The 27,061-nt window shown below is 44.3% G+C and overlaps 1 protein-coding gene across 1 annotated transcript in view; it reads right to left on the reverse strand.

Annotated features, from left to right (window-relative positions):
• Nucleotides 1-27,061, reverse strand: part of LOC126418597 (UDP-glycosyltransferase UGT5-like) — a 129,378-nt gene that overhangs the window by 23,944 nt on the left and 78,373 nt on the right. The window contains exon 4 of the mRNA XM_050085430.1: nucleotides 17,203-17,425. Within this exon, the coding sequence (XP_049941387.1) occupies nucleotides 17,203-17,425 (223 nt within the window). The remainder of the gene's footprint in view (nucleotides 1-17,202; nucleotides 17,426-27,061) is intronic.

Raw genomic sequence — 27,061 nt, forward strand, 5'->3', positions numbered from 1 at the left:
GAATTCAGGGCTACCATCTTATGCAGCAACCACCACATGATCCAGCAGGATATGTTCGATGTACTGCCTGGCGGTAAGGCAACCATGGACAACTACAAGATTCGTATGGCTGTCTACAATTGAGGCCTCTCCACAGCATCACAGAACCTTCGAAATCTGTCAATTTCGTAGACAACATTTGGCAGGTACCGCCCAACATGGGTTTACACACATGAACCCGACCATCACTTCTCATCAGAGGACATCTGGACTTATGAAATTGGCAGTTGACATGGGATCAGTAAAACTGAAGGCGAGGTACAAGATGATGTCTTGTCAAGCGGGATTCTGTACTAGGACGTCTGGATCACACAGCATTACAGTCAGATCGGACAAAGCGGTTCCAGTGCTCTGACGTTATCCCTACGACGTTGCAACTCAGAGATGTCCAGATGTCGGTCTTCACGTGTTGTCGTAATGCTCCGGCGGCTTTGTGCAGTTCGTCTTGTATGCTGTCTCGCTATAGCGTGTCCACAGCCTATGGATGACACATGGAGAGGCATTGGCAACTGTAACAATGGACCGATAGTCTATACTTTCTGGATCAAACAGACAGCCCTTGCAACTTTCATTGCATTAAGATATCGCAGTCAGTGTGCTTGGTGGAATACAATGTCCACAAATGACAAATGCCATGTGCGTACCTCACTAAAAACACTGAGACACTGGTACTCACATCCGTCTCAGGAGTCAACTGAGAATGTGATGCGTAACACTGCCAATAGACAGCAAATGGCTCTGAGCATTATACGACTTAACTTCTGAGGTCATCAGTCGCCTAGAACTTAGAACTAATTAAACTAACTAACCTAAGGACATCACACACATCCATGCCCGAGGCAAGATTCGAACCTGTGACCATAGCGGTCGCTCAGCTCCAGACTGTAGCGCCTAGAACTGCACGGCTACTCCGGCCGACGACGGCAAATGCTTTTGATTTTTGCCTACAGTGGCAGCGAAGATTGCAAGCCATACTATAAGGCTACAGCTGCCACCTGCATCAAAACAGATCGGAAAGACACGAATTCGACACTAATCCCTTTCCAGCATGTCGATGCTTGTAGACCCGCATCGGAGTCGCACTTCGTTGCATATATGCTGCAGCAACACCCTGAAACGGAAACTTTTTGGCCGCCCTTTGTATCTCAGAGCTTCCATCGTCACAATGCACCAACACATCACTCTCAATTACAGACGGAATGATCATAGAAACATCTATGGCGTCCCGTGTCACGTGACTGTAATATGCATCCAATTATTAAGTTTCCATGAGCTGTGGGCGGCAGTGGCCGGGCGGTTCTAGGCGCTACAGTCTGGAACCACGTGACTGCTACGGTCGCACGTTCGAATCCTGCCTCGGGCATGGATGTGTGTGATGTCCTTAGGTTAGTTATGTTTAAGTAGTTCCAAGTTCTAGGGGACTGATGACCTCAGCAGTTAAGTCCCATAGTGCTCAGAGCCATTTGAACTATTTTTTGTGGGCGGCATTTCAGCGATGATGGATGAGGCCGGCTCCCCAACTCATTCGGTGTCTCGTTTAGTCGTTTCCATGCAGCTTGACCATCATCATTAAAGAGGAAGGCGTCCATTCAGTGAGAGAAAATCCCTGTCGGTTGGCACCGCTGTTACATCGTCTAACGTCAGTTGTATAAGGCTACTGGTAATAACCAAGACTCAAAATGGTCCATACAGCCAGTACGAACGAAATTGAGTTGTTCGCCCTCTCCCTATTCGCACATTCGTTGTTCCGAGGCGCGTGTGTTCCATCCATGTGACGGCACCTAATGACAAATGTTAGCCCATGGTTATATTACATTTTCTCCATTCACTGCTAGTATGTCAAGAAGGAAATGATATTTCCACCCTACAGTGCTTCCATGTCCTCTTTCAGAATATTTTCCATCTGTAGCTAATCACCCTTAACACAACTGAAAACCATGTCCTGACTATGTAGGGAAGCAGCCTACTCATGCCGTAATAAATGCACATCAGTCTTTCCATTGTGTGCCAGCCAGTCCGTAGTAACTAGCTCTGACGTCATAAATGTTGCGCAATACTTTAAAAATCAAGCAAATAACCTAAAACGGTTCTAGCATGTCAGGAGTAATACTAAATTAATATGTGTTGAATATCAGTTCAATAACTTTAACCATTTTCGAAATTTGGACGTTTTTCTGTAAAAATCATTGGCGCAACAGAAAAGTGCTAGAGATTTAAAAATTTATTCTTAGATTCCTTTTCAATAATAATTTAATAGAAACAGTACTTTGGATCCCACAAATTAAGATTTTAGTTGAAATTCATGATTTTCTGGTTTTTGTCTTAAAAATTAAGGAAGCAAGATAGCTTAAATAGGCTAATAAACAAGGCTAGGATGTTTAAATTTGAGTAGAAGGGAGATCCGCTATAACCGTAAAGATGTGAGAAGTTTCAACTCAATAACTGTAAAACTATAGCGATAGCGTATCTCCAAAGGGCAGGTTCAGAGCTCATCTCCTGCGTGTCATGTAATTAAATCAATTCTCTCGCCCAAAATATTTAACTTAGCCACGTCAAACTTTTATTATGATTACTTACCTGTGTGCTAAATGCACATTTAAATTAAGAGCTTCATCGGCCATCAGCAAAAGAAGCTATGATTTATTCGGTAGCTTAATGTGGTGCATTACTAGCCCAGCGGCTAGTCGGGAGAGCCGATTTGATCAGGCGTTCCCTTAGCCGTCCGCACCGCGGCTTTATATATAAGAACGCTGCGCGAGGAAGCAAGGCCCCAGTACTCTCCAGGCGCTGAATAGCATGCCATCTGCGTTGGGAGTATCGTCGCATCGGTATCATTGCTACAAACAGCCTCGGATGCCGTATAAAGTTACTCGGGATACGCGTAATCATGAAATCATTTTCGAGTGAAGTGTTAATTCTGGGATGACTTTAATTATCGATCTTCAGTTTGCGTATTGTCGTATTTTCACGTGCCGCCGCAGGACAAACATTCTACCATTATTTAGCGTGGCGTTTGATGAACCCAATCATCAAATTATGGCGAGCATTCATTTAAACATTTAATTTGGACATTTATAGTTGCATCAGCGCATTAGACTCTGAACTGCTCTGTTAGTTAGATTGTGTGGATTCTTTTGTTTTCATCTGTGACTTTCAGAATACAGAACGTTTTTTCACGACCGTTTTTGATTATAAATCCCAGACAATCTCCTAATTCATCAGAGCTATAAGCTGTAACTATAAGTGTATTCTCAGATGAAGTGGGCACTAGGAATTCTAATTACAGGCTTCACGTTTTGCTTATCACTTTCTGGTTGCCAATATTGTAGTTAGAGAGCCAGTGTTGAGAACGGCGAAAGACAGCATAAATAACATTCTAAATAATAGGAACTGGTTTTACATTCTACAAACCTAACATTTATATAAACAACATAAAATTGACATAATTCCACCCGCCGCCCCACATATGGTGCATCGGCCGGGAAATGAAGTGTTTCTACATTCTTCAAACATTATTAATAACAGTAATTCCACCCGCCGCCCCACAACTACCTACGAATATATCGATGTAATCAACTCTTGAACTGTCGTGTACTCTTTCTTGTTCTGATATGCTTATACAGGGTTGGTCAGCTGCCCCCAACTATGGGTTTTATGCAACCCACAACACTTTCAAAAACCACGTGCGTGATTTTCAAGTTCTCTCGTTCGCCACATGCACACTATTAGTCTTATAGAAAAAAATGAACAGGACCTTTTTGTATGTTGTTGTTGTTGACGTGGTCTTCAGTCCTGAGACTGGTTTGATGCAGCTCTCCATGCTACTCTATGCTGTGCAAGCTTCTTCATCTCCCAGTACCTACTGCAGCCTACCATCCTTCTGAATCTGCTTACTGTGTTCATCTCTTGGTGTCCCTCGACGATTTTTGCCATCCACGCTGCCATCCAGTACTAAATTGGTGATCCTTTGACGCCTCATAACATGTCCTACCAACCGATCCCTTCTTCTAGTCAAGTTGTGCCACAAACTACTCTTCACCCCAATTCTATTCAGTACCTCCTCATTAGATATGTGATCTACCCATCTAATCTTCAGCATTCTTCTGTAGCACCACATTTCGAAAGCTTCTATACTCTTCTTGTCTAAACTATTTATCGTCCATGTTTCACTTCCATACATGGCTACACTCCATACAAATACTTTTAGAAACGACTTCCTGACACTTAAATCTATACTCGATGTTAACAAATTTCTCCTCTTCAGAAACGCTTTCCTTGCCATTGCCAGTCTACATTTTACATCCTCTCTACTTCGACCATCATCAGTTATTTTGCTCCTTAAATAGCAAAACTCCTTTACTACCATAAGTGTCTCATTTCCCAATTCCCTCAGCATCAGCCGACTTAATTTGACTACATTCCATTATCCTCGTTTTGCTTTTGTTGATGTTCATCTTCTACCCTCATTTCAAGACACTGTCCATTCCGTTCAACTGCTCTTGCAAGTCCTTTGCTGTCTGACAGAATTACAATGTCATCCGCGAACCTCAAAGTTTTTATTTCTTCGCCATGGATTTTAATGCCTACTCAGAACTTTTCTTTTGTTTCTTTTACTGCTTGCTCAATATACAGCTTGAATAGCATAAGGGAGAGGCTACAGCCCCGTCTCACTCCCTTCCCAACCACTGCTTCCCTTTCATACCCCTCGACTCTTATAACTGTCATTTCTCCTGATAACGACGTCCTCTTAAGTAGTCCCCACCCGGAGATCCGAATGGAGGACTATTTTACCTCCGGAATATTTTACCCAAGAGGATGTCATCATCATTTAATCATACAGTAAAGCTGCATGCCCTCGGGAAAAATTACAGCTGTAGTTTCCCCTTGCTTTCAGCCATTCGGAGTACCAGCACAGCAAGGCCGTTTTGGTTAGTGTTACAAGGCCAGATCAGTCAATCATCCAGGCTGTTGCCCCTGCAACTACTGAAAAGGCTGCTGCCCCTCTTCAGGAACCACACGTTTGTCTGGCCTCTCAACAGATACCCCTCCGTTGTGGTTGCACCTTCGGCATGGCTATCTGTATCGTTGAGACATGCAAGCCTCCCCACCAACGGCGAGGTCCATGGTTCATGGGGGGACCTTTCTGTAGGTAATTTAATTTAGTTAAATTTTGAACTGGAATACGTTTTCGCTTGAAGCCACGGTTTTCGACTTCTACACATACATCTGCATTTACAATGATACTCTGCAAATCACACTTAAGTGCCTGGATGAGGGCTCATTGAACTACCTTCAAAATAATTCTCTATCATTCTAATCTTTAACAGCGCATGGAATAAACGAAAGCTATATTTTGCCATGTGAGCTCTAATTTCCCTTACTTTATTTACACTGAAGAGCCAAAGAAAGTGGCACACCTGTCTTATATCGAGGAAGGGCCCCCGCGAGCATGCAGAAGAGCCCCAACACGACGTGGCATGGACTCGACTGTCTGAATTAGTGCTGGAGGGAACTGACACCATGAATCCTGCACGGCTGTACTTAAATCCGTAAGAGTACGAAGGGATGAAGATCTCTTCTTAACAGCACGTTGCAAGGCGTCCCAGATATGCTCAGTAATGTTCATGTATGGGGAGCTTGGTGAACAGTGGAAGTGTTTAAACTCCGAAGACTGTTCCTGGAGAAACTCTGTAGCAATTGTGGACTTGTGGGGTGTCGTATTGTCCTGCTGGAATTGCCCATGTCCGTCGGAATGCACAATGGACATGGATGGATGCAGGTGATCAGACAGGATGCTTACGTATGTGTGACCTGTCAGGGTCGTATCTAGACGTATCAGGGGTCCCGAATCACTCCAACGGCGCACCAGCACGAACAGTCCCCTGCTGATATGCAGAGTCCATGGATTCATGAGGTTTTCTCCATACCAGTATACGTACATCCGCTAGATACAATTTGAAACAAGACTCGTCCCACCAGGCAACATGTTTCCAGTCATCAACAGTTCATTGTCTGTGTTGACGGGCCCAGGCGAGACGTAAAGCTTTGTGTCGTGCAGTCGTCAAGGGTACAAGAGTGGGCTTTCGGCACCGAAAGGTCATATCGATGATGTTTCGTTGAATGGTTCGCACGCTGATACTTGTTGACGGCCCAGCATTGTAATCTGCTGCAATTTGCAGAAGTGTTGCACTTCTGTCACGTTGAACGATTCTCTTCAGTCTTCATTGGTGCCGTTCTTGCAGAAACTTTTTCCGGCTGCAGCGATGTCTGAGATTTGATATTTCACCGGAGTCCTGATATTCACGGAGTATTTGTGAAATGGTCGTACGGGAAAATCCCCCTTCATCGCTACCTCGGAGATGCTGTATCTCATAGCTCGGGCACTGACTACAACACCACATTCAGACTCACTAAAATCTTGATAATCTGCCATTGTAGCAGCAGTAACTGATCTAACGCCTGCACCAGACACTTGTTGTTTTATATTGGCGTTGCCGACCGCAGCGCCGTATTCTGCCTGTTTACATGTCTCAGTATTTGGATACGCATGCCTATACCAGTTTCTTTGGCGCTTCAGTGTATTATGATGATCGTTTCTCCCTATGTAGGTCGGTGTCAACGAAATATTTTCGCATTCGGAGAAGAAAGTTTGTGATTGAAATTGCATGAAAATATTCTGACCCAACAAAAAAGTCTTCGTTTTAATGATGTCTACCCCAAACCCTGTATCACGTTTTTGACACACTTTTCCCTATTTCTCGATAACACAAAGCGGGTTGCTCTTCTTTGAATTTTCTCAATGTACTCCGTTAACTCTATCTGGTAAGGCTTGCAGACATCGCAGCAGTACTCCAAAAGAGGACGGATAAGTGTAGTGTGGTGGTGGTGGTGGTGGTGGTAAGTTCCATGGGACAAACCGCTGAGGTCATCGGTCCCTAGACTGACACACCACTTAAACTAACTTACGTTAAGGAGAAAACACACACACGCACACACACACACACACACACACACACACACACACACACACACACACGCGCGTCCACGCCCGAGGGAGGACTCGAACCTCCACAAGGGGGAGCCGCGGAAACCGTGGTATGGCGCCTCAAACCGTGTGGCTGCCCCGCGCGGCACAAGTGTAGTGTAGGCAGTCTCCTTAGTAGATCTGCTACATTTTCTAAATGTTCTGCGAATAAAGGGCAGTCCTCTCCACAACATTTTTATGTGTTCTTTGCAATTTAAGGTATTTCTAATTGTAATTATTAGACATTTAGCTGAATTTAAGGCCTTCGGAGTTAACTGATTTCAAGAAAACTCTTTTGAATGCCACTTTTGGACGTTTGTCTTGAATAATTCGAAAACTACGGTCTCTAGCGAAAACATATTCTAGTAAAAAAATTTGACTATATTAAATTTTCTAAAAGAATGTCCTTTTCATTTTTTCTGTAGGAGTAATGTTCGCGTGTAGTGAGCGAGAGAAATTCAAAACCTTGACGCTTGCGTGTGGTATTTGAAAGTTTCATGGGATGCATAGAACCCATTAGTAGTGGTACCTTGATCATCCTGTATATGCTGCGTAGTTAAGTCAATGCATGCCACACCGTACTGGATCTTCCTGGAAATATTCAACGATTTTGCCACTCTGCTGATTGATTTGCTGACTGGAATCAAAGGACCGCTGTTGGCCCCATTCAAATTTAAAACCTTTTGTCGTTGTTGTGGTTGTTATCTTCAGGTGGGACACAGCCGTGAAGGAGCTCTCCACGCTGGTGTATCATGTGCAAGCCTCTTCTACTTACGTTAGTCAACCTAGGTCTCCTGCTAAGATTTTAATCTCCCACACTCCTCCCCATTACCGAAGTTGACTATTCTACGGTGTCTCAGGATGTTTGCTATCGACAGATCCGTTCTTTTAGTTAAATTGTGCTACGCATCTCCTTTCTCCCCAATGCCACCGAATCGTCATTAGTTATATGATCTACCAATTCATCTTCAACATTTTTCTGCAGCACCACATTTCGATAACTTCCATTCTCTTTCTATATGATCTGTTTGTCTTCCACTTTTCATGCATTCCACGCAACACTGCGCTCCAGCCTAATACCTTTAGAAAAGACTTATAACACATTTTTGTTAGATATTAAAATACGTCACTTTTTCGGAAATAGTGTTCTTGCTATTGTCAATCTGCTGTTTTGTAACCCCGCAAACACATAATCCGTTTTCAAATTTTTATGCCTCATCCTTCGGCGTCGGGTTGGGGACCGAAAGGTAGCGTGATCGAACCCTTTGAACGACAGCATTTTTCAGTCTGCCCTTACGCTAGCCTTCACCTGGAAGGTATGCCAGGAACGATGTGTGGTTTGGATTCCACGTTAAGTTGCTGGCAGGCGGCTGAATATTCATCTTGAGAGACTCCCAGCGCATCATGCCATTTACTGACCTGATATATGTATAAATGTCGTTGCACCGGCGCAGCTGTAGTGCTCAGGTCGCGAGTTTGTCGTCTTTAACTGAAGCGCTGATGTAACTGAGGAAGTGGTTAAAGCTTTCGATTCTACTGAATGATCCGATAAATTTCAAATTAGCGATACCAACAGCTTTTTCATTAATAACAAACAAAGCATATGAAGTATAAACAGCTAACAAGGAGTTTTGCATATATTTCATTACAAAACTCGTTATTAGCTGTTTATACTTCGTCTGATTTGTTATTACAATCAATCAAAATTCAATTGCATTAACTCTTGTAGAAAGCATGTTCACAAAAATTATGCACTCTATTATCATATTCTTCTCTGGTTTGCACAAAGTCGCGTTATTTCAATACGATGTATGTGGCGCGCATCCTAGATATTAATTGTGCAGCCAATAACGCGAACCTCACCGTTCAATCCCTCGCTGCAGACTAACCAGATAGCCCGAATTACTCCACTTCTCAGCACATATTTGGCGGGAGCCGAAGGTGCACGAAGTGCTTTGCCTGAATATCATTATACTAAAGCTAACGAAAATTGTTGTAAGAATGAGATGTGAAATAACTGGATTTTAACTCGCTACTGACGATGTATTCATGCGGCTGACAATAAAACCTGAATTACGCTTTATTAAATATTAAGAACTGCAGCTAACAAATCTGGCGTGTACGCTCCTGTGTCGACAGCCAGTCCTGCTAAACTGGCCCAATTCCTCTCGGAAATGGTACTGACTGTACCATCTGTTTTCTTCCTCTCCCCGCATCTCTTACGTCATGTATCATCTGCTGTAATCTCAGCCAAACTACGAAGAGAATCTTGAGAAGGAATATTATGGCTCCAGAGCCAGAAATATCACAAAATGTAAAGAAAATCGAGTTACGTCATTAATTTTAGTAGCGCCAATCCCACTTCAATTGTCACGAATCTAGTCTGGGCAAAAGAACGAACTTTAGGTAAGTATCCCTAATTTCTGATGAATGTATAACAAACATATACACCGCAGGGAGTAGATTTTTCATCTTAATCCCAGTGACAGATTTGCGGGTAACATACGTATAACAAAAGCAGCTGTTAACTTCCGCTCGGCAGTGCGGATTGTGTAATCAGTGCACAGCGCTTTTAGTATTATTATTGCACTGGGTTCACGTGTTACAGGTCACCTCGCATATGGTCAGCACGTGTGGCACGCGCTTCTCAAGGCCGTGATAAGGCCTTCCTCTTGCACACATGCCACGCTTCAGTGTTCATGACGTCGTATCTTCACTATGTATGGTATAATAATATTATTATACTCGTACATTCAGTGGTGTATGTGAATAATGCTGGAAAATGTGTCTCGAATAGTAGAAATATGTAAAAAAATTAAAACGTCATGCTTCGTGCAGCAATTTTACTGTATCAACAGGAAAAATGTAAGCAATACATCACTTTCTGCGGGTCGTCAACGAGAAAAAAATTCGTAAAGGTTTGAAATTATGCGCAAAGTTTATTTCAAGTCTCCAAGTGCTCTCATTTCCAAACACTGGATGACTGAAGTATGACTATTCTCGAGTTGTGGGCTACACTGCTTTTTTCACCCTCACCACATTGACAGGTGGCTGGTTCCTACCCAGACAGTGATTTTTTCCAGACAATAAGTGATGTGTGTGCCAAGTTTGGCTGAAACAGGTGCAGTGGTTTAGAAGGAAATGTGGAACATGCACGCATACATACAGGGAGGTCAGAAACAGCCTGAAAGCTAGTATTGCATAGTAGGTTTGCTAAGAAATAGTTAATAAGGAAAAAATGCTATGTGTTTTGCCGTTCCCTAGCTATACAACATGAAAATTAACCAGTCAGGCCGTTGCACGCCAAAATTCAAGCGGCCCGCCAGATACGATTAGTGTCGGTTGTTGTCATAAAGTGTATCATAGAGCGCGAGACTGCTCGGCCTTTGTTGGGACTTCAATCCTTACCATCGCCCCATGTCCAATTTTTTTTTTATCGCACTCTTCTTCGGTTTTAGGTAACCAAACGAAGCATACATTTTACAACACCTTGTCTGGCAGATCGCTTGAATTTGCGAGCGCAAAAGCCTGATTGGTTAAGTTCAGTGCTAATTGACTCTGAAACAGCGTAACGTATGGAACCTATCCTGGAACACCTTTCCAACTTTTTCGGAGTGTTTCTAACCAATGGTATTTAATAAAATACCCAGCACTTCCAGTACGAAGAAGCTATCGACAAGATGAATACTGCAATTACTCAGTTATAACAAAGACGACATACTGCCAGTTGCCAGCACTTCTTTGTTGAATATATTCAAGGTCCATCCAAGTCATGTTGTGTTAACTTCCAGCCTGAAATTATGGGATAATCAAAGCAGTGCATCCTCCTTTGTGAACGTGCTGGAAAGAAGGATAGTGAGCCAAGACCACGGAATTCAGGGCAATAATTTGTTGAGAACTGCTTAACCTCATCTCTATCGCCTGCCTCTAAAAGACAAACAATCACAAACAGGTATTGTGCTTTGTTCATGAGAGAAATTTTACTTTTCACGAAATGTGAGTGAATTTGATGAGAATAAAGTTTTCTTTCGGCAGAACAGTGAGATCGTTTGCTCAACTACAGGTTAAAGGGAGAAAATTGTTGGATTTGAGGACCGTTCTGCAGATTTGGTCTCTGTGCATTCTTTGAAATGCGTCAATCCATTCTCGTCTGACTCATCCCATTTTTATTTCATTTCTTTCATTCAACATTCGCTTCTAAAACAGCCTTGTATCATGTGAATATATCAATGCTGATTATGAACAGACCCAGTGAGTGCAATGATTAAGCCGTCGTTTCCCCATTTTAAAATTCTCTCCACAATGGGTAGCTGTTGCATGTTTTAGGTGCAAGTCTGGGATCCTTAATCAGCTGAAGAAGGCACAGGCGAATGTCAGTGACTACAGGCTAGTCACTGCGAGATCGCGTCCATTTCAAGAGACATCGATTCACATCCTGACTGGTCCACAGACCCGTCCACCTGTGTGTGGCCACTGGTGACTGCTTGGTGGACCCTACCGGCCTGAACCAAGGGAGTGTGGGTTGGCAGGTAGCGGCCGAGACTAGCAGGATAAAGCCCACCAGTCGAACAGACAGACCCTGACCGTGTACAAGACCACGGAACCATCAGCCACACACGGGCCACTGGCTCAGAGTAGATATGCTCAGTGGATGGGTTGTTGGACTCATCTGCCCGTATGTATGGGCCATATCAAAAGTGCTGGCACCCTCTCCCTTCTCCTGAGCGGCTTTCCCCTCCTACTCCCCCTCCCTCTCCCTCCCTTGTGCTCCCCTTTAGTGTCTCTGCACTCCCTCCTGCCTTGTCTTCCCTCTTCATCTCCTGCCCCAGCTGTTTCCTGCCTCTTGGTGCACCCACTGACACCCCTACTCTTTCCATCCCGCCCCCTTCCCTGCTGCCCCTTGCTCTCCCCTCCTTATCCATCCTCTCCGGCCTCTCCCTCGGCAGATCCCACCTGGCAGTTTTATTCTTCATCGTGTGTGCTCGAAGTGGGTTTAAAGTGTGTTGTTCTGGAGTGTTTTTTAGTGTGGCCAACTTTTAACCTAAGCATGTGACTTCAGTGTCTTTTTTGTGTTCTACAACTCGTCCACTGTGTTTTTTAACTTAATGTCAACTTTTTTAATTGTCCCCCACGAACGTCTCCATGTGTCTTTTTACCTCCATTATCACCCCTTACTCTGTTTCATGTCCCCCTTTTTTATCGCCTTATATGTAACATTTTATTCTTGTATTAGTTGTCATGTCACTCGGCTGAAGATGGGTGGATAGTGCCGCTGACAGCCCTCCCCTGCCCATATGGGGCAGGGGAATGGAACCACAATAAAGAAGAAAAAAAAGTGCTGGCAAGGGCCGATGGGCCACAAGCTGTGCAGACAGCCCGCCATCTGGTTTGTTTCTGCCAGCTACCTAGCCACCGGCAGTCACAAACTACTACTCTGAGTATGGTGGATGCACAGCATGAGTGTCCATCAGCTCCAACTTAAAATGCTGGTACAATGAGCTGTGGCAGAAACTTGGCCCAGTACTGAATACTGCTCATGTTTACAAGCCAAAGCTACAGGGTGACAGTTATTGAACTATATGAAATAAAATCTTCATAATTTGAACGTTTTGGGTTGGGACGTTCAAACTGCATGGTTGGCTGCAGGGCATGATGGGAATTAGTATGCGCTGTATGGTTCAGTTTAGTGACGAACACCACTTTAATTTGCATGGGTTTGTCAGTAACCAAAATTGGCGCTTTTGGAGGGGGGGGGGGGGGGCTGAGAATCTGCATTTCGTGATTGAGGAGTCTTGTCACCCTCAAAAGGTGACTGTGTGATGTGCAATATCCAGTAACAGAATAATCGGTGCGATATTCCTTGATGGCTCAGTGACTACTGAATGTTATGTGAAGATTTTGGAAGACGATTTCATCCCCATTATCGAAAGTGACCCTGATTTCGACAAGATATGGTTCATGGAAGACGGAGCTCGACCCAGTACAAGCAGGAGAGTGATGTCCTGGAGCAGCACTTTTTGGACCGCATTCTGGCTCTGGAGTACCCAAAGGCCACTGACATGGACCTCGATTGGCCGCCATATTCTCCGGATCTGAGCACATGTGACTCCTTTTTGTGGGGCTATATTAAAGATAAGATGTACACGAATAACCGCAAAACTATTGCTGAGATGAAAACAGTCATTCAGTAGGTCGTCAGGATATCGACATTCACGAGATATCGATGTTCCGACACTTCAGCGAGTTATTCAGAATTTCGGTATTCGTCTGTGCCACATAATCGCCAATGATGGCAGGTGTATCGAACATGTCATAACGTAAATCTGAATACCTGTAGTGAAGTTTTCATGTTGAATGGAATGTGTTCACGCCGTAATTTGTAACTAATTAAGTTTTCTTTCATATAATTCAATAATTGTCGCCCTGTATCTGTTCAGAGCACTGCTCTATACACTACTGGCCATTAAAATTGCTACACCACGAAGATGACATGCTACAAACGCGAAATTTAACCGACAGGAAGAAGATGCTGTGATATGCAAATGATTAGCTTTTCAGAGTATTCACACAAGGTTGGCGCCGGTGGCGACGCTTACAACGTGCTGACATGACGAAAGTTTCCAACTGATTTCTCATACACAAACAGCAGCTGACCGGCGTTACCTGTTGAAACGTTGTGATGCCTCGTGTAAGGAGGAGAAATGCGTACCATTACGTTTCCGACTTTGATAAAGGTCGGATTGTAGCCTATCGCGATTATGGTTTATCGTATCGCGACACTGCTGCTCGCGTTAGTCGAGATCCAATGGCTATTGGCAGAATATGGAATCGCTGGGTTCAGGAGGGTAATACGGAACGCCGTGCTGGACCCCAACGGCGTCGTATCACTAGCAGTAGAGATGACAGGCATCTTATCCGCATGGCTGTAACGGATCGTGCAGCCACGTCTCGAACCATGAGTCAACAGATGGGACGTTTGCAAGACAACAACCATCTGCACGAACAGTTAGACAACGTTTGCAGCAGCATGGACTATCAGCTCGGAGACCATGTCTGCGCTTACCCTTGACGCTGCATCACAGACAGGAGCGCCTGCGATGGTGTACTCAACGACGAACCTGGGTGCACGAATGGAAAACGTCATTTTTTCGAATGAATCTAGGTTCTGTTTACAGCATCACAATGGTCGCATCCGTGTTTGGCGACATCGCGGTGAACGCACATTTGAAGCGTGTATTCGTCATCGCCATACTGGCGTATCATCCGGCGTGATGGTATGGGTTGCCATTGGTTACACGTCTCGGTCACCTCTTGTACGCATTGACGGCACTTTGAACAGTGGACGTTACATTTCAGATGTGTTACGAACCGTGGCTCTACCCTTCATTCGATCCCTGCGAAACTCTACATTTCAGCAGGCTAATGCACGACCGCATGTTTCAGGTCCAGTGTGGGCCTTTCTGGATTCGGAAAATGTTCGACTGCTGCCCTGGCCAGTATATTCTCCAGACCTCTCACCAATTGAAAACGTCTGGTCTATGGTGGGCGAGCAACTGGCTCGTCACAATACACCAGTCACTAATCTTGATGAACTGTGGTATCGTGTTGAAGCTGCATGGGCAGCTGTACCTGTACACGTCATCCAAGCTCTGTTTGACTCAATGCCCAGGCGTATCAAGGCCGTTATTACGGCCAGACGTGGTTGTCCTGGGTACTGATTTCTCAGGATCTATGCACTCAAATTGCGTGAAAATGTAATCACATGTCAGTTCTAGTATAATATATTTGTCCAATGAATACCCGTTTATCATCTGCATTTCTTCTTGGTGCAGCATTTTTAACGGCCAGTAGTATAGTTTTGTTTCTCAGTGCCGACAGCCGTCTTAGAAATCAGGAGAGTGGGATGCAACTCGCAGATAAAGAAAGATCTATCTTTTTAGTAGGAAGAGAAATAGCCGAGGTCGTTTTAGTTTTTTTTTCTCTCTCTGAGGCAGGTAGGTGCCGTCAACAATAAGCGTTTTCTGTGTAGGGTAACAGCTTCTCATGTCATAGAAGATGCGGGAAAGAGCTCCACTGACTGCCCCTTGAGGAACTACCAGACAGTAACAAACAGCAAATAGCAGGATGCTTTTTAAGAATTACAGACACAGAAGAACTGCGGATAGGCTGAATTAAAAGTATCTTTGAAGAATGGGAATTTTGCATCAAATTTTATGAACAGTGTACGAGGAAACACAAGCCACTGGCTGGTTGATAAAATTTCTCCTAGTAAGGCGGCTTAACAGCTCTGTTACGAACATTTTCGTTGGCCACATTTTGACGGAGCTTCATCACTGGGAAAGGATAATTAAGGTGAACGAGGAGTGCAGACAGGGGACAGCTCAGCTAGGACCGTCTGGTTTGATAGCTTTGGCAGAGCATCCAGGACAGCTCTGTGAGAACACAGGCGGGTTCTACACCGACTTTCATGACACTTGTTGGAGTCAGGGCTACTTCTAAGGGAGGAGATATATCCAAGGGCCAATCTGAAAGCCGTCCACACTACTACATCCTGCAGCTTAAATCATGTTCAGAGTCTGCAGCACAGGTGACCGGGAAGGGGACTTGTCAGTCGTGTGTAGTTTGGACTAAGCTAGATTCAGAGCTCTTGGTATTTTTTTTAATTAGCCGTACCACGGCTCGTTTATGATAGCTGCATGGCGTTCTATTTTTTCTGGCAAAGCTGACACAATCACTGCGCTGGCTCCGTGATGGCTTTTTTTTTTACCAAAGATTTCTATGATGACTATTCCCTCCTTCCATATTTCCTAAAGTCTTTGTCAAGTCAATATATCATTAGCATAAATAGCTCATTATCCTTAAAGGTTGGTTGTTTTATTTGGTATGTGTACCATCACTTTCGGTATAATTTTGTACGAAACTTCGTCGGGTTGTTGCGGGGGAGGAGACCAGCGAGGTCATCGATCTCATCGGATTAGGGAAGGACGGGGAAGGAAGTCGGCCGTGCCCTTCCAAAGGAACCATCCCGACATTTGCCTGAAGCGATTTAAGGAAATCACGGAAACCATAAATCACGATGGCCGGAAGAGGGATTGAACCATCGTCCTCCCGAATGCGAGTCCAGTGTGCTAACCACTGCGCCACCTCGGTCGGTCTGAAACTTCGTATTGTTGGAAATTCCTGACAGACTGAAACTGTGTGCCGGACCGAGCCTCTAACTCAGGACCTTTGCCTTTCGCGAGAAAGTGCTCTACCAACTGAGCTACCCAAGCGCGACTCACGACCCGTCATCACAGCTTAAATTCTGCCAGTACCTCGTCTCCTACCTTTCAAGCTTCACAGAAGCTCTTCTGCGAAGAGGGTGTGGCTAAGCCATGTCTCCGCAATCTTCCAGGAGTGCTAGTTCTGCAGGTTCGCAGAAGAGCTTCTGTGAAGTTTGAAAGGTAGGAGACGAGATACTGTCAAAATTGAAGCTGTGAGGACGGGTCGTGAGTCGTGCTTGGGTAGCTCAGTTGCTTGCGGGCACGGTAGCTCAGCGTGTTAATCGATCATCAACGAACTTAATCGGATGTCTTACGACGTCCGCCCCGAGCAGATACAACGAACAAAAGCGAACAAAATGAGATAAAAAAGCTGTTGTTGAGATCATTAATGCTTTTTTAAACAACTAACATCCAGGACTCATTTTTCGGAGCCACCCTTTTCATGTCCTTATTCCACTGCGCAACAATTTCATTGCCGCATATGAGTTCGAGTGATCTGCCTCTCAAGAGGTCCAACTGATGCAAATCGTTGTGACTGCAGGAACCTGTGTCCAGATCGTTTGGCGTCTTTCAGCTTTTTCTTTGCGAACTAGAAGAAAAACTGAATTACATGTGTGCTAGTAATCGGTTTCCTTTTTTCAGTATCTGTCGTTTTCACCAGATCCTTGTGTGATCTGTGGAAATGTTCACAAATTTTACAGTCACAGGTAAATTTGAAGCGAAATCAATCGCTTTAAAGTGACAAGCTTCCAATATTCCAGAGGAATGCTGCCTAAGTAAATCAGACCTGTACAGTCATTTCCTTCTGAGTTTTTAGTTTTATTCTCTATAAGACCTCTTGTTGTAGCATCTTAGCAACCTTCCGAAAGTACTTACCAAGTATGTCAGCCTGCGGCAGCCACTTGGAAATCATGACATTGTCCGGCTTTCCAGGCAGATTGTCGTCTTCGAACTTCCAAAGGACCCTCTGCTTGATGCGGGAGAAGACTTCAATGAAAGCCTTTTTGGCCTGCGGCCTCAGGTCGGTGCCTTTGATGTAGCTGCCAAGGCTGAAGTATATCACCCCGTCTGGAGCTTCATCGAGGAACTTTTGCAGGTCCTGTAGGAAAAAAATTACGGTAAATATCTAGTTATAAAATCGCATAATGTGTTCTAAATTCAATACTTTGGGTGATAAAAGATGTGATATGTAAGACAAACGAAAGTGGTTAGGTATAATTTGCAATGTAGAACAAGACAGAGAAATGAGGATATGGGGCAAAAATTAAACATTTTATCTGATTTATGAAATAATGAATTACAGGGACAAATGAAAAGAGCATATAACAAGAATGTAAGGAACAGGATCATAAAGTATCTGTTGAACAATAAGCCGAGACATAGAAGATAGGAGGTACGTCTACGTCTACATCCACATGCACATCAACATCCATACACTGCAAGCCATCTTACGATCCGTGGCGGAAGGTACTTCTCATACTATTGTCATTTTGCTCCTACCGTGCTCGATTCGTAAGTGAAATGTGCGAAGAAATTGTCTGTAACCTCTCTATTAGCTCTAATTCCTCACATTTTCTCGTCGTCGTCGTCGTCATTTCGCGAGACAAGTGTGGGAGAAAGTAACATGTTGCCCGATTCTTCTTTGCATGTTCGTTCTAAGAATTTCAACAGGGATGCTCTCAATGATCTGCAGCGTGACTACACCGAAATGCCCTATTCTTATAGGATGCTTAAAAATAGTAGATCTTTGTTTCACATTGATTGATAATAGTAATACTACTAATATTTAAGTGTATTAAGCAAGGTGAGAAACGATCACGAATTCATACTGTATGTGGTCATCAGTTCGCAAAAGCTGCCAATCGGTTGACAGTAGTCAGAGTTATTTCCAGGTGCTTATGAAGGAATGTCAACCAGCTCATCCTGGGTTCGGGAACAGCATTCACAACGGAGCCGCGTTTTTGCTGCTGGAATGTTTTACAGGACTGTGAACAAATAACTTTAAACTAAGCCTGCTGGTTATCTTTTAGTCTCTTGAGCTACAAAGCTGCTAACTGCCTGTAAGAATTGAAGTAAATACATAAAACGAGATTTCTATTAAGGAAACAGAAAAAATGGTGGTAAAAATTAGTAATTTCCTAAAAATTTTGAGGTTAAGTATGGTTATTAGTAAACTCTAAAATAGAGTTAAATATATATATATATCATCTCATTTAAGGGGAAACTAAATGTAACAGAATATGCTAGTTGGAACATCTGATACAGTAACTAAATCACAAGCGCCGATTTACTAAAAATTAGATTATGATATGACAATGGCAGCTTCTGAGAAATCTCAAAACTGCATGATTCTTTGCGTTGAAGTTCAGGGGTTATCTATTCTTTCGCAGTATCTGTGTAGCATAAATGCTGATTTGCTACGAAATAAGTTACGTATCCGAAACACCTGCTGCTACGGTCGCAAGTTGGAATCCTGCGTCGGGCATGGATGCGTGCGGTGTCCTTAGGTCAGTTAGGTTTAAGGAGTTTTAAGTCTAGGTCACTGATCACCTCAGATGTTAAGTCCCATAGTGCTTAGAGCCATTTGAACCATTTGAACGAATCTCGTAGGTGTAGTCTCACGCGAAGGAAAATTCTGTAGTCGGCTTTTATATGTAAATAAACGTGCGGATTGCTGGTGCACGCACAAGTGTTTCGGAGAACACCGTCCACCGTACGCTGTTGAACAGGTAGCTCTGCAGCAGACCACCCCTACGTGTTCACATGTTGACCCAACGACATCGTCAATTACGATTGCAGTGTGCACGGAACCATCGGGATTCGATCGTCGATCAATGGAAACGTGTTGGCTCTTCGGGTGAAACATTTTTGCTACACTGCGTCATGGTCGTCTCCACAAAGGCTGTCAACGAGGTGAACCACGACTCGAAACGTGCAATGCACCACGGTCGCTAACTGGCAGGAGCAGCATTATGCTATGGGAGACAGTTTCCTGCGCTTGAATGGGACCTGTGGTGGCAATCGAAGACACGCTGACAGCTGTGAACCACCTGTGTCGCACCCCACTTGAGGTCTTCCCCGAAGGCGATGTCACCTTCCAGCAGCCAGAACCGCGCTACCGTGGTTTGGGGGGTATTATAGTGAATTCTCGTTGATGGCTCGGCGACCACATTCGCTTGATGTAAATCCTGTGAAACCCATCTGGATCGCTATTGGGGCCATCACCGGGTACGCAGATCCGCGCCTCGTTATTTACGTGAATTACATGACCTGTGCTTAGACATCTAATGACACATATACCTGCACAAACCTACCAACACACTATCGGATCGCCGATACGCGGAATCAGTGATGTATATCGTTTCAGAGACGGACAGTCAAGCTATTAAGCTGGTGGTCATCATTTTTTAGCTCATCAGTGTATTGTCTGACGTGGTTGGTTTCAGTTAAGACTTAATTAGCAATCTCTGGTTTCTAAATGAAAGAACTCAATCGGTAGACGTACTGTCTGCCACGATCGATATTGGTTAAGAACTTAATTAGCAGTCTCTGGGTTTTAGACATGTGATTGGGAACTATTTTGATGATAATTACGGCCGGCCGCTGTGACCGAGCGGTTGTCCCGCACGGTAGCTCAGCGTGTTCGGTCAGAGGGCTGCTCGCTCTCTGTAATAAAAAAACTGAGTGAGGGAATCAACTATCAACTTGATCAGATGTCTTATGATGTCCGCCGAGGCCAAACGCAACGATCAGTACCGAACAAAAATGAAAAAAAAAAAGCGGTTCTAGGCGTTTCCGTCCGGAACCGCGCTGCTGCTACGGTCGCAGGTTCGAATCCTGGCTCGGGCATGGATGTGTGTTACGTCCTTAGGTTAGTTAGGTTTAAGTGGTTCTACGCCTAGGAGACTGATGAATTCAGATGTTAAGTCCCATAATGCTTAGAGCCATTTGAACCATTTGATAATAATTACGCAAACATGCAGTTCATTATTTTGCTTGTTCTCTGTGGAAGTGCAAAGAACGGAAATTGTTTGTGGTTTATGAAACGGACTACAATTTTAGTTTCTCGTACTCTGCTAATAAAAAACGAGGGGCGTCTCATTTAAACAAACCAGTTCAAAATTTAATTATTCATACAATACCAGCTCCTCGCTAACGCTTTATTACAACCTCAAGATAACGGATTCACAACCCAGGTGCCGTTTTATGCGCAGGGGACAGCAATTACAGAAAACAGTAGGTTGGTGAAGACTGTTCATAACTTACGCATTCCACTCAGCGCGGTGGAAGCAAATAGACAACTTGAGTGTACTGAAATCTTAGTACAAATGAGATCAGTGACACGTCATCTGTTGTAACACAGAGGAGATATGAAGGAAGGAAACTTTCGAGCGAAGGGATTTACAATAAAAACGTACATCACTCTCGATATGTCTTTCACTTACCGTAACCTCACATCCGTGGAGCTTGTTTCAATTACTTTTGTACTGAATCATTTGTTAATTGTTAGGTCTCTTCTGTGTAACTGTGCCTCCTAAAATGGAAACAAAAAGCAGAGTGCAAAGCTCGTCTGACAGCCCACGGTTAAGCTGAGCTGAAGCTTTCCAAACGCAAGCAGCGAGACGGTTAGAAAAGAAGCAAAGATTACAAGAGAGAATAATTAAATCGCTAAAAGGAAAGTAGGAACTGTCCGTTTAGAAAGACCAATTTTAGTGAAAAAAATTGGAGAAAATAGAGATTAGCCTGTAACAAAGAGTAGAGAAATCGAGAAACAACATGAGCTAATGCAGCAGCAAATCTTTGCCCCTCCAGCAGCAGATAAAGAAACGCAGGTCGAGGGTGAGGTAACAAGACCGGTAGAAGTAGATTTCAGTGTTCAAGTATCCGTTGAGGAGGACGGGACCAATACGTATGTCCTCGTCACTGGCTGTAGTCCTCCGAACGCGGTCAGTGACGCATATAGCCAGACAAGCAGTTTAGGCGCACTATTAGAGAGAATAACAGACTTTGCGGTGGAGCAGAGAGAAGCAAAACGGGAATTAACACTGCTACGCCCACATGTAAGCCAACACTTTTCTGGCAGTTGCTTTTATGCCCTCATTCATGGGAAAACCTGCCGAAAAGTCCACTTATTTTTGCAAATAACCTTGACCGTGAAACTTCCTGGCAGATTAAAACTGCCTCGGGACCTCACACTCGCAGAAGTACAGCTGTGAGGGCGGGGCGTGAGTCGTGCTTGGGTAGCTCAGTTGGCTTTGATCAGAGAGCTGGTTGGCTTCTGTAATAAAAAACTTAGTGGAAGGATCAACAAACGAACTTGACCGGAAGTCATGTGACGTCCGCAACGACCAAACACAACGATCAACTACGAACAAAATGAAGGTAAAACAAAAAAAAAGTTGGTAGAGCACTTGTCCGCAAAAGCCAAGGTCCCGAGTTCGAGTCTCGCTCCGGCACACAATTTTAATCTGCCAGGAAGTTTCATATCAGCGCACATTCCGCTGCAGAGTGAAACTCTCATTCTGTTAACCCTGACCGTTTTTGTAAAATGAGTTTGTTACATAACTCAAATTAGTGCGAGATGCTCGCATAGACACTGAGGTGACAAAAATCATGTGATAGCGATATGTTCATATACAGATGACGCCAGTACCGTCTACACAAGGTACAAAAGGTTTCAGATGTGATTATGACCTCACGGCGGGGATTAACAAATTTTGAATGCGGAACTATTGTTGGAGCTAGACACACATCGTACTCCAGTTCTGATATCGTTAGGGAATTCAATATTCCGAGATTCACAGTGTCAAGAGTGTGCCGAGAATACCAAATTTCAGGCATTGCCTCTCACCACAGACGAGGCAGCGGCCGACGGCCTTCACTTAACGACCGAGAGCAGCGCTGTTTACGTAGAGTTGTCAGTGCTAACAGACAAGCAACAATGTGTGAAATTACCGCAGGAATAAATGTAGAACGTACAACGAACGTACCCGTTGGTACAGTGCGGCGAAATCTGGCGTTAATGGGCTATGGCAGCAGGCGACCGACGCGAGTGCGTTTGCCAACAGCACGACATCGCCTGCAGCGCCTCTCCTGGGCTCGTGACCACATCGGTTGGACCCTAGACGACTGGAAAACAGTGGCCTGGTCAGGTGAGTCCCTACGTCAGTTTGTAAGAGCTGATGGCAGGGTTCGAGTGTGGCGCAGACCCCACGAATTCATGCTCCGAAATTGTCACAAGCCACTGTGCAAGCGGGTGGTGGCTCCATAATGGTGTGAGCTGTGTTTGCGTGGAATGCCCTGGACCCTCTGGTCAAACTGAATCTATCAATGACTGTAAACGTTTATGTTCGGCTACATGGAGACCATTTGCAGGCACTCATGGACATTATGTTCCCAAACAACGATGGTATTTTTATGGATGACAATGCGTCATGTCACCTTTCGCAATTGGTTTGAAGAACATTCTGGACAGTCCGAGCGAATTATTTGGCCACCTGGATCACCCGACATGAATCCCGTCGGACATTTATGGGACATAATCGAGATGTCAGTTCGTGCACAAATCAGGCACTGGCAACACCTTCGCATTTATAAAAAAAAAAATTGTTCAAATGTGTGTGAAATCTTATGGGACTTAACTGCTAAGGTCATCAGTCCCTAAGCTTACACACTACTTAAATTATCCTAAGGACAAACACACCCACCCATGCCCGAGGGAGGACTCGAACCTCCGCCGGGATCTGCCGCACAGTCCATGACTGCAGCGTCTAAGACCGCTCGGCTAATCCCGCGCGGCTCGCATTTAACGACAGCTATAGAAGCAGCATGGGTCAGTATTTATGCAGGGGGCGTCTAACGACTTGTTGAGTCCCTGCCACGTCGAGTTGCTGCTCACGCCTTGAAAAATCAGGTCCGACACGATATTAGGAGATATACCATTACTTTTGTCACCTTACTGTATGTGGAATCTGTTGGCACACTCCGAAATGCGAGGACATCTGAAGTACTAGCATAGGGATTGACAGAGGTATTCTCAGAAACCTGGGACCAGTTGCTACCACGATAAGCTCTCCACTTTGAGGCAAAAGCCGAGTGAAGAATGGGAAGCGGTTGCGAATCGCATTCAGATAGCGTCCTACAAAACCTTCATCCATGACACTGATTAGATCCGAAATGAGATGCTACAAGAGGAAGCTGAGACACAGGCTATGCGTGGAACTGCTCTACAAGTGGGTTTTCAGGTTAAGTGGGCTCCCCCAGATCCCTGCACGAAGCAGTACGGGTATCTATCCTCTGGGAATTACGTCCACTTACGTGTGTGAATACCTAAGGTATCAAACTGCTGAGGTCATCGGTCCCTAGACTTACACGCTACTTAAACTAATCATCTTGGGGTTGAAGCTCTTTTCTTCCGTGTTTGCTTTAACAATACGTATGTTTTTGGATGGGTCCACCATTAGCAAAAGAATTTTGTTTTTTAACCCAAACATGTTTCACTGCAGTTGCAGCATCTTCAGTGGGCTTTTATTTTTCATCTGTTAAAGAGTGTTCTTTGCTGTTTGTATACATGTAGCTATTAGTTTTTAAATCGTAATTACAGATATTTGAAAAAAACACATAAATTACGGATTCATACCTTTTTACCACATGGTGTGGCTTTTCTGATGTGTTGTTTTTCTACAGTGACCGGTTTGTTCCACAGTTTGTGGCTTAAACAATTTATCTAGTTTAAGGTGTAAGTGGTTGCTGATGACAAAATGTGGAACAGAACGGTCACTGTAGAAACACAACACACCAGAAAAACCACATCATGTGGTAAAAAGGTATGAATTCGTAAATTATGTGTTTTTTCAAATATCTTTAGTTACGATTGAAAAACTAATAGCTACATGTATACACACAGCAAAGAACACACTATCTTTAACACATGAAAAATAGAAGCGCACTGAAGATGCTGCAGCTGCAGTGAAACATGTTTGGGTTAAAAAACGAAATTGTGTTTTGCTAAAGACCGACCCTATCCAAAAACATACGTACTTAAACTAGATTAACCTAACTTACGCTAACAACAACAAAACAACAACAACAAAACACACACACACACACACACACACACACACACACACACACACACACACACACACACACACACACACACCCATGCCCATGCCCATGCCCGAGGGAGGACTCGAACCTCCGGTGGGAGTGGCAGCGCAGTCTGTAACATGGCGCCTCAAACAGTACGGCCACTCCGTGCGGCACACTTATCAGACACAGTTACTTAACTTGCAGTGTATAACCTATCTTTTACTTCCCTATGGTTGCTATAAGAGCTCTTCGCAGTATATATTACACCAGTTATTTCTTAAACTTGAATTTCGCCGTTACGGAGAAGTAGATTTTAACTGTTATCAACTGATACTGTTTAGTGCACTTTCGCATATTCTACTGACACTTTACCCAAATGAGTTAATTCAAATTGCTCTTTCCTTTGGAATTCAACCAATTTAACGAAACCGCCAGCACTGTGGTTTCCCGAGTACCCTTTATACAGGGTGTTACAAAAAGATACGGCCAAACTTTCAGGAAACATTCCTCACACACAAAGAAAGAAAATATGTTACGTGGACATGTGTCCAGAAACGCTTACTTTCCATGTTACAGCTCATTTCATTACGTCTCTTCAAATGACATTAATCATGGAATGGAAACACACAGCAACAGAACGTACCAGCGTGACTTCAAACACTTTGTTACAGGAAATGTTCAAAATGTCCTCCGTTAGCGAGGATACATGCATCCACTCTCCGTCGCATGGAATCCCTGATGCGCTGGTGCAGCCGTGGAGAATGGCGTATTGTATCACAGCCGTCCACAATACGAGCACGAAGAGTCTCTACATTTGGTACCGGGGTTGCGTAGACAAGAGCTTTCAAATGCCCCCATAAATGAAAGTCAAGAGGGTTGAGGTCAGGAGAGCGTGGAGGCCATGGAATTGGTCCACCTCTACCAATAAAGCGGTCACCGAATCTGTTGTTGAGAAGCGTACGAACACTTCGACTGAAATGTGCAGGAGCTCCATCGTGCATGAACCACATGTTGTGCCGTACTTGTAAAGGCACATGTTCTAGCAGCACAGGTAGAGTATCACGTATGAAATCATGATAACGTGCTCCATTGAGCGTAGGTGGAAGAACATGGGGCCCAATCAAGACATCACCAACAATGCCTGCCCTAACGTTCACAGAAAATCTGTTGATGACGTGATTGCACATTTGCGTGCGGATTCTTGTCAGCCCACACATGTTGATTGTGAAAATTTACAATTTGATCACGTTGGAATGACGAAACTAAAATGAGCTCTAACATGGAAACCAAGCGTTTCCGGACACATGTCCACATAACATCTTTTCTTTATTTGTGTGTGAGGAATGTTTCCTGGAAGTTTGGCCGTACCTTTTTGTAACACCCTGTATGTTGTTGTGGAGTAAGACACGATAAAGTTTGTAAACACTAATACTGAAGTGAAATTAGTACATATGGTAAGTACAGACTGAGTACACATATCGCCCTGAGAAACGCCTTCGCGCCGGAAGTTCTGAACAGTGACAGCCACTTAAAGGTAGCAGTGAAAGCTGGAGGAAATACTTTTGACATTTTGTGACATTGCATTTGGTTATGAATTGGTCATTCGCGTGATCCAACCAGATACGTGTATCGGAGTCACTTCATAGCTATTTAAATTTGACGGCCGTTCAAGTACACGAGACTCCATCGAGTAGAGGCGAAGCTTACTCTTCCCGTTACCTCCATCCTGCGGCTCACGCTCACAGCTGTTTCCTCCCGTGTTGCATGGAACCCCCCCCCCTCCCCCCAGACCCACCGCTCTCCCCCTCCACGAGTCTCCGCTTCTCGGACGTCAGCTGAGCCAACGAACTCTTGCTCCCTTCCCTTCCGCCCCTCACCAGCCTCTCTAGATGAGAGCTGCTGTGACGTCAAGCTGCCACAGCCGACATTGTCAGATACTGCGCTATTCAGTGACCAGCTGATAGTGCCTTCACTAGAAATTCTATTCCCGGAGTGAACCCCAGAAACAAATTCGTACACAACAAATCAAGAGGAGTTTACAAACCTCTGTGATAGACTTCTCATTCGAGAAGGCCCCTCCTCGACTGGTAGATTCGTTAATGTAATAAAACCGCACTCAATTAGCCTTCACAATGAAGTTTGTCGATAATCCTAAATGGCTTGTCTGTTGTAACAACACATGTTCCATAATTACGGTTAGGTATAACTCCAATTGCAAAAGTGCGATAAGAAATAATGTCCCTCTCATTGTAGGCTTCCAATCCTTCAAGAGCTTTGTCAGTACCTCTCACAACAGCAATTGTTATCCATGCATTGCCACTAACTACTTCTGTTGTAGTACAAGAAAATTGAATCTTGCAACCAACAAAAGTAATAGGTCCTTGCAGTAACTCCTGTTGACCAGTCTCATTTGGTGTAATTGAAAATGTATCCACTGTCTTGTACACTGGAAGTGTGTTCCTCCTCCTGTATCTTCTACGACGGTACGGCATGGCTGTGTGCTTCGTGCGGCTGCCTCGAGTCGAATGAACATGCTGCTGCCTCTCCACACAGTTATCAAGCACCATGACGTCAGAACTTCCGGCCCCCACTCGCGCGCACAGCGCCAGCGCGCCTTATCAGTGTTGCGCAATCTTGATTTTCC

This window comes from Schistocerca serialis, chromosome 9, assembly GCF_023864345.2.
Source record: "Schistocerca serialis cubense isolate TAMUIC-IGC-003099 chromosome 9, iqSchSeri2.2, whole genome shotgun sequence".
NCBI classification, from domain to species: Eukaryota; Metazoa; Arthropoda; class Insecta; order Orthoptera; family Acrididae; genus Schistocerca; species Schistocerca serialis.